This window comes from Corvus brachyrhynchos, unplaced genomic scaffold (genome assembly GCF_000691975.1).
Source record: "Corvus brachyrhynchos isolate BGI_N302 unplaced genomic scaffold, ASM69197v1 scaffold5, whole genome shotgun sequence".
Lineage (NCBI taxonomy): Eukaryota > Metazoa > Chordata > Aves > Passeriformes > Corvidae > Corvus > Corvus brachyrhynchos.
Window position 1 is genome coordinate 5719390 of NW_008238321.1, and position 8656 is coordinate 5728045.

General features: G+C 48.7%; 1 protein-coding gene across 10 annotated transcripts in view; it reads right to left on the bottom strand.

Annotated features, from left to right (window-relative positions):
• Positions 1–2443: 2443 nt before the first annotated feature.
• LOC103615544 overlaps positions 2444–8656 on the bottom strand; it is a 55753-nt gene continuing 49540 nt past the window's right edge. For all 10 annotated transcript variants that reach the window (XM_017734032.1, XM_017734033.1, XM_017734031.1 and 7 more), the window contains 9 exons: positions 8327–8544; positions 7360–7436; positions 7104–7214; positions 6300–6386; positions 5341–5448; positions 5049–5170; positions 4765–4887; positions 3620–3662; positions 2444–3476 (listed from right to left, as the gene is read on the bottom strand). In XM_017734032.1, coding sequence (XP_017589521.1) covers positions 3399–3476; positions 3620–3662; positions 4765–4887; positions 5049–5170; positions 5341–5448; positions 6300–6386; positions 7104–7214; positions 7360–7436; positions 8327–8544 — 967 coding nt within the window. In that variant the 3' untranslated portion in view covers positions 2444–3398. The remainder of the gene's footprint in view (positions 3477–3619; positions 3663–4764; positions 4888–5048; positions 5171–5340; positions 5449–6299; positions 6387–7103; positions 7215–7359; positions 7437–8326; positions 8545–8656) is intronic.

Sequence of the window (8656 nt, forward strand, 5' to 3'; positions counted from 1 at the left end):
GGCTGCTGCGGGGGGTCCGCGATCCCAGGGATTATCCCGATGTTGGCATCCATCCCAATGCCTGCGCTGCCTCCCCGGGCACGGGAAAGGCTCGGCTTTAACGGCAAAGTCACCGCGGGGATGGGCGATGGATTCCCGGGATTTGGATTCCCGGGATTTTCCATGAGCTGACGGCAGCCGAGGCTGAGCGGGACAGGGAATTTAGGAATCCAGGTCCATCCCATGCTCGAGGAGCAGCTCCCAGGCAGGAGCAGGGTGTGATTCCAGGGATTCTGGGGTCCATCCCATGCTCCAGGAGCAGCTCCAGGCAGGAGCAGGGTGTGTGATTCCAGGGATTCAGGGTGCAGCCCCAGCCGCAGCTGGGGGCAGCATTCCCCTCGCCACCCCCCGGGCTTTGGAGATTACAGAATGATGAACTCCCCCAGTTCTGCAATATTAATGAGCGCAGCCATCTGTTAATCTGGCATTTTCCATAGTCCTGGTATTAAAGCCGAGCAGTTCTGGCTGGGAGGGCAGCTGGAAAAGTCCTTGTGATCCCAGGGAGCTGGGCAGGGACTCAATCCCGCTGCTCAGCGCTGTCCCCACCTTACTTAGGGCCAAGGACAGGGAAGGGGGTGCTGGGGGTGCCACCGTCGGGGCAGGGCCCAGGGAGGGGGCTCAGCCTGGGGAGAAGGAGCTCAGGGGGACCCTGTGGCTCTGCACAACTCCCTGACAGGAGGGGACAGCCGGGGGGGACAAGGGACATGAGGAGAGGGACCGGCCTCAAACTGTGCCAGGGGAGGCCCAGGTTAGAAAAGACCTCAAAGTCCAACCTTTCGTTAATCCCCACCTGGTCACTGCTCCAGAGCCCACATTCCCTCCTGTTCTGAACATTCCAGGGATGGCTCTGCCTTCCTTCCAGCTCTTCCTGTGGAGGAATTTCCCCAGTATCCAACCTGAGCCTTCCCTGGCACAGCCCGAGGCCGTTCCCTCTCCTGCTGTCCCTTGTCACCTCCCCCCCGGCTGCCCCCTCCTGTCAGGGAGTTGTGCAGAGCCACAAGGTCCCCCCCGAGCCTCCTTCTCCCCAGGCTGAGCCCCTTTCCCAGCTCCCTCCTGTTTGTGCCATGCCAGGAATGTTCCATCCCCAATTCCAGAGTTTTCACGGAGAGCCAGGCACCAACCACAGCCTCTACCAGCAGATGAAGGTGTTGGGCTGAGGGTGTCAGAGCCCTGCCAGGGCAGGACTCCGTGGAAATGTTTCTTAAATGTGCCAAGAGTGGATGGATTTCTGTTCACTACACTGGCATAAGTGCAGCAATTTGAAGCAATTAATTACAAACGTGAGCAATTAGTGTTTAAGGACCCTCTCCGTGCTGCAGGGTGTGCACAGACCCAGCACAGGGGACACTGCTGCCCCCAGCCAGGGCAGGCACAGCCCTCCCCTGCAGCTGCTGAGGACATTCCCACTCCTGACTTGAGGAAAATCCCCTAAATTCACCAGTTTCTGGTGAAATTCCACTTTTGGTGCAGACACTTCCTCACAGCTCTGCTCTTTCCTGCTTGGCAGCCCCTCGCTGAAGCAGCAGAGCTGTGGTTGCTCCAATATTGGGATGAGGCAGCTCCAGGGGCCCATTTCCTGCACCAAAGGCCACTTTTCCATTTTTAATGAACTCTGTTCCTCTCTGCTTTACCTGGAGCAAAGCTCAGCCTCCCTTCAGGATGACTCCAGGCTCAGGGAGATGCTCCCCAGCAGCCCAAAGTGAAGTGCAGAGCTCCAGAAAAGGCTCTCCTCATCCATAAAAGATTAAATCATTATCTATAGGATCCATAGGGCTGCTCTAAGACATTAAAATTCAGCAGGGGATAAATAATGGAGATGTGTTTACTTACAGGAAAGAAGCACTTCCCAGACTTTTCTGTGCCAGGGGAAAGGAATCCAGGCTGGAAGGGGTGACAAAGCACCTCTAGAATGGGGGGATCTGGAGGAGACTCACCCAGGCCCAGTCCAACCCAAAGCCAAAAATCCAAAAAAAAAAAACCAAAAAAAAAAACCCCCCAAACCAAAACCACAACACTCAAAGAGAAATCTCAACCCAAAAAATCCTTAAACCAAAAAAAACCCTCCCCCCTAAAACCCCTCAACTTCCTAAAAAACCATCAACACCCCCCAAAACCCCTAAACAAACCCAAAAACCCCAACCCCTCAAAAAAAAAAAAAACCAAAACAAACCACCCAAACAAAAACCCAAACAAAACCCAAACCCCCAAACAAAATCAACCCAAAGCAAAAAAAAAAAAAAATCCAATTACAAAAAACCCAACCCCCCAAAAAACAGGACTTAAAAATCCTCCCAAAAACCAAATAATAAACTCCAAAAAACAAACAAACAAAAAAACCCCAAACAAAATCCAACCCCAGAAATCCCACCCCAAATCAAGCAAACAAGCAAGAAACCACCCAAAGTCCTGATGCAACAATAGAACTTGCACAGTTTTAATTAACAAGGTGTCAAATTTTGATCCAGCTGCATTTTTTTTTTTTTTTTGTACAAAACTTGGGGCTCACAAGAGCTGCCAAAGCCCCCAACCCCCTGGAAATGTGCAAAGTGCAGTTGGTCACATATTAAGGTTTGTTTTCCTGCCTGCCCAGGCAGTGCAGAGAGGGATCCCAGTGGGGCAGACAGCCCAAACCAGGCTCCAAACAGTTCTTTCACCAGCCCAGCTCAGAGTGAACTCAAAATTCCCACCAGAATTAGGATTTGGGAAATGCACAGAGCCACCAGCACCAATCTAAACCTTAAGTTCAGCAGAAAATATAAACCCAGCCTGAAATCTGGATTATTTACACATAAACTCAGCTCTTCACTGCCCCACGGCCTCCTTCACTGGGGTTGTTTGAAGAAAGTAAAGCTCAGTTTAACCTTTCATGTTTGAAGAAAGTAAAGCTCAGTTTTATCTTTCAGCCTCAAGAGTGGCTCTTGGTTTAGAATTAAACCCAAAATCAAAGGTGTGCCAACAGCACTTGACCCCAAACTGCTGCAGAGGGAGTTTTAAACTCCCTGTTTTCCTGGTTTAAGCTTTTCCCTCTCAGCAGTTGCCTCCTGCAAGGTTTGTGCCCCAACACGACGAAAAAACTCTTTGGTGCTTCCTGCTCCATCCGTGTTTCCCTGCTTTCCTCAGGATCCCCATGGATCAACTTCTGAAAACAACTCCAACCTGCTGCCTCTTCCAACAACTCCTTAATATGTGGAACTGCAAGAAACTCCCCAAAATGGCTCTGTTCCCACTCCAAAACCAGGAAAGTGAGCTTTTAGTTGATTGTTCCTGGAGGTGACAACCAAAGCAAACCCGAGGAACTCCAGGAACAGACTGCTCAGACAGAAAACAACTGGAAAATATTCCCGAGGGTTTTGTCCGAACTACAGTTTCTCAAAAGCACTGACGAACTTCGAAACTTCGTGGTGAACTGTGGTGCCAAAGGGGAGCTGCCTCAACCCCTGGGAAGAGACAAAACACAATCAGTTCCCTTCAGGAATGGTTTTTTATACAAAATGATGCATTTCCGTATCTCATTGATAAGGGATATCCCTGTCATTGATCTGCTTTGCTGTTAACTCCTACAAATACTCGGGATACTCACCGAGTCATGGAAAAAGGTGCAGAGCTGCTTAATCCAGGAACATCTGAAACAGAGAGAAATTCCCACTTATTCCCTCTCAGGGACACAGCTGGCCACAGGTGCAGCCACTCCTGGCTTTGCATTACTCAAAAATCTACAAAACCCCAACAATTCTCATGCAGTTCCAAACCAAGGTGGTTTCAGATGTAATTAAGATAAAATAATTAAGACAAAAACCAGAAGAAAGAGAATTTCATCACATTCTCTTGGCTCACTGCTGAAGGGTAAGAAAGAAATCCAAAAGGGAAAATTCATGGAACTGTAAATTAGTTAAATGCAGCTCAGCTCGTGCACAATGAGTGAGTGAGGATGGCACATCCATGATTTCACGTAGGACAGTAACCAAGAGGGGAATTCTCTGCTGCCATCAGCTCCTAAGTGCCAGAGAAGCAAATTCTCTGCCCCCCAACCACAGAGTCAATTGATTTTACCAACTGTTCTATCAATATATTGAAATCTATCACTCTAAAACTTCCCTGCAGGATGCAGGAGAGCAAGGATCCCACACAGACAGTGCTTTCACTGGTTTATTATCATTTATAATATATATCATTTATAAAAGCACTCAGAGTTCTGAAAAAGTGTAGTTTCCTCACCCACTGAGGCTCTGAGCTGCTGCAGAGCCAAGAGGGCTCTTCTCCCTTTAGGAGCATCAATATATTCCCAAATCTTTCCTCTTTGCTGAGGGTTTGCTCTCACCACCACCTGATTTTTGTTCCAAGTTTAAGACACCTGCACACCCAGAGTGATTGTGCAGAGACACACTAATAAACATTTTGGGCTGCTTTTCTCTAAAGCAAGTTTTATCCAGTGTCACACCCAGGAACTGCTTTGCTCTAAGCCTTAACTCAAGGAATTTTGGCTGTTGGTGGCAACAGAGATATTTAAAATCTCCTCATTTGACGGCTGCCAGGATTGCCAAGAGCTCCCAATGCATTTTCCGTAACATTAAGCACTGCGAAACTGCAACAGGAATAATTCCGTATCTCCCCAAAAACCCATCATATTCCATGTCTTTCCCACTAAGAACAGGGAGGGATAAAAACTCCCCCCCCAGTGGTGCAAGTGCAGGATTTGCGGGTGGCTCTGGGGCAGCCGCCACTCACACGCGCAGGTTCTCGATGATCACGTTGAGGGTGAAGAGCCCCACGGATTGCATCCTCTTGTGTCTGCACGTCAGGAACAGGCACAGGAACTCCCCCACGTACTGGGGGCCCAGGTTCTGCCACCTGAAGGACAAAACCAGCAGCTGTTGGGACACCTCCACCTGTGCATTCCTGGGATTTGCATCCCTGACTCAGCCCAAGTGCCTGGCTTCCCAGGAGCTCGGGATTAGCCCTCTGCTGGATTTCCGTGGTCAGACAGGCAATGGGAGCAGGGGCTGACTCACACTCGCAGCATCATGGCTTTCTCCTGACTCAAATCCCTCAAAAGCAGGTTGGCAGTGCCACAGAGGATGTGCTCCTCACAGGAAAGCTGGTCCAGCAACAGCCTCAGAGCCCAGAAGTTTTTCTGGGAAGAGACAAAATATGGTCAGTGATTTAACCTCAGTGTCAAGAATGACGGAAAAATCGAAGCAAAGCCAAGTTAAACGTGGCTAAAACCTCCAGGATGGTGTCATGGAGATTTTTAACATCATTTCCTTTGATGTCTTAGAACAGGAATCAGTTTCCAGGACTCACCCCAAAAGCCAGAACGATCTCTAAGAAGGAAGTCAGGTGGGGAAGCTCACAATAAAGCATCTGTTGCATTGCTTGCACTGCCAGGATGAGAGAAGCCTCGTGTTCCAGCTACACAAGACACAGCAACAAGGAAAGAAATTCTTTAAAAGCCTATTTCCCTTTATTTATCCACTGCATCCATTAAAACCAGCACTGAGTGATTCCAGTTCAGCCAGAGAGCTTGGAGGCCACACAACAAATCCACAAGAACCGTACCAATAGTTAAAAATGGGAATGGAACAGGGACTTTGTTTCTGCAGCATTTATTTCTGGTGCTCTCAAAGTGCTCACAGAAACATGAAATCTCACGCAGCAGCAGCAGCAACAGGGAATTAAAGGGGAAAAAAAAAAATCAGCTCAAGAGCAGAAATAGGGAATTAAAGGGGAAAAAATTCAGCTCAGGAGTTACGTATTTGGAGAATAAACTAAAATTTCCTCCAAAGAAGTGAAAAAGAATAAGGCAGCTCCTTAGATGACTGCATTGAATATGGAGTATTTTTCTTGCCACCTTCAAACAGGTTCCACATACTTGAAACCCTTAATTGAAAAGAAATTTAGAACTTTTGGGCAGTTCTGAGTTTTGAGACAAGCCCCAAAGGACAGTGTCCTGTTTGAACCAAACCCTGGGAGACATTAAGACACAATCAATTATTTCCAGCCCTGCTCCTTTATAAATCTATAAATTTGGACAGGGATAAAGACTCCTCCTGGATTGAAGATGTCTAGAGCAGAACAGACTCTCAGTTCTCACCTTCAAATCTGCTCCAGAGTTTAGACTGTGCTAATCTTAAAATGATCCTCCTCCCAAAAAATACCTTCCAGGCCCCTCTTAAAAGCTTTTTTAATGCCCCAACATTTTTCACTGCAGCTGTGTCTTAAATATAGCACAAGGGATAAATTGCCTTGCTGCCATCACTCACCTGAGCAGAGAAAACAGCAGATGGTAAAGAGACATTAACTCCAGCCCTGAGATCCTCCAAAATGCTGGCACTGGCAGCCAGCACACGCTGCAAGGAGACAGGAGGGAGGAGGATGTCAGATCCTCCCCAGACAAACCCCAAACAGTGCCAGAGATGGGGGTTTAAGGTGCTTTTCAGTGATTTTTTTCAGCATTTTTGCAGATGATGGTCCCTGTTCCACATCACACTCAGGGGAAGTTGAGGCTCTCCAGCACCGACCAAACCCTATCAAATAAACTCTTCATTTTTGTAGGGCCAAGATGGTTTGGGTTGGAAAAATCACCCCATGCCACCCCCTGCCATGGGCAGGGACACCTTCCACTATCCCAGGCTGCTCCAAACCCCGTCCAACCTGGCCTTGGACACTTCCAGGGATCCAGGGGCAGCCCCAGCTTCTCTGGGCACCCTGTGCCAGGGCCTCCCCACCCGCCCAGGGAGGAATTCCCCCCCGATATCCCATCTCTCCCTGCCCTCTGGCAGTGGAATCCACTCCCCCTTCTCCAGGCCCTTTATGATCTGATCCATCTCAACAGATCCAGAATCAGTCCCAGGCACTGAGCTGGGAGCAGAACGAACCCACTTCCAGCTGCCTTTAACATTCCTGAATCCCACCAGCCTGCAGAGTTACCCTTGGCACAGCAGCACTGCATGAGGCACTGGAAATTAACTTTGGCATTTGGGAGAAGCAGCCAATTCCCACATCCTGTGGAATCTTGTCTAAACCCAAGCCAAGAGATTCTCCCACCTCCCAGCGCTGGTTGGTACCTCTTGGAAGCCAAGTGGGGGCTCTTCCAAGGGTAAGGGAAGGAGGTGCCCCCTCTTTTCCAGCAAATCGCTACTGCCCAAAATCATGATGAAGGAACTCCAACATTTGACCTGGAAAACAACACAACTTTTGTCTTACAAAGTGAAATCTGTTCAGAGGGGTGAACAATTCAGAGAGAAAAGGGGTCTCAGAATAAATCCTTGCACTCTCAAGGAGTGGGAACAGGACAGAAGAGGGAATTTTGGCCTCACTCACATTCCTGTAGAGTGCCTTGCTGCTGTACAGCAGTTTGAGTGCCTGCTTCATTAGCACGCTGTTCTTCAGGGGAGAGCCTGCAGGAGTGGAAATGAAAAGAATCAAACCCAGATCTTCCCTACCCCTCATAACACCACAGCAGGATCACAGATAGGGTATTAATTTAGTCACAGATCTGTTTCTACAGGAACCTCACAGAGACACCAAGTGTTTACAGCTATTTTACACAGGTTTGTTGGGAGAATAGATAAATCCCAACTACGAAACACAGTTCTGGAAAGCTGCAAAGAACTGGACACAGTCCAGACCGAGCCATCCCAGCAGGTGATCCCAAAGGAAGTGTTTGTTGTGGACATCACACCACACTAAGGGATCTCACACTTCCAAAAATTCTGCCAGTAGGGAACAACTCCCAAATAAATCTTTCATGGCAGAAGACACCCTGAGAGGCAGCAATCCCCAGGACAGATGATGACAATTATCAGAGGCTGAGTTAATGACTCTGATGATGAAACATTTCCCAGCAGGGAGTTTTCTTCTCAAGGTCATGGCTGAGACATAAAGCCAAGTCCCCCACTGACAGCAGCAACGCTGGGAGGGAATGAAGGGCTTTAGATTTTCTTTTAATGCTTTCTCTTACTTTGCTTTCAGCAGAATCTCACAGCTGACAAAATGAGTACTTTGAGTGAATAAATTCATCCTCCAGTACAAAGTCATCCTTCCTGCCTGGTGTTTTCAAGGTTTGGGCTGGAAAGGACCTCAAAGCTCATCCAGTTCCAACCCAACACCTTCCACCATCCCAGGCTGCTCTAAGCCCCACCCAGCCTGGCCTAGGACACCTCCAGGGATCCAGGGGCCTCCCCACCCTCACCCAGTTCCTAGCTGGGCTCAGAATGTCACTCATTTGAGTGCCAATTAAAAGCTGTAATGAAGTTCTCAGTGCAAGGAAGGAAGAAATGACACTTGCCAGCTGTAACCCAGGGCCCTGTCTCCAGCATGTCATTCCCAGAGGGAACACAGCCTGTCCTGAATATCTTGAGGTAAACCTTGAACTGGCAGGGAGTGATCCTGCAGGCAGAGCAGGAGGCCAGGCTGTTCACAGGGAACAGCAGGGAATGGGCAGCATCCAGGAAATTCCCAGTTTTGCACAGGTAGAAGGGGATCATATCCTGAAGGTCTCGTAGCCTGGGAAGAGGAAACGAAGGTTTGGGATTCATTAGGATGAGGTTTTTATAGGATGTATGGATAAATCTGATTGTGCTTGACCACTGAAGAGGGGAGGAAAGAGAGGGGGGGG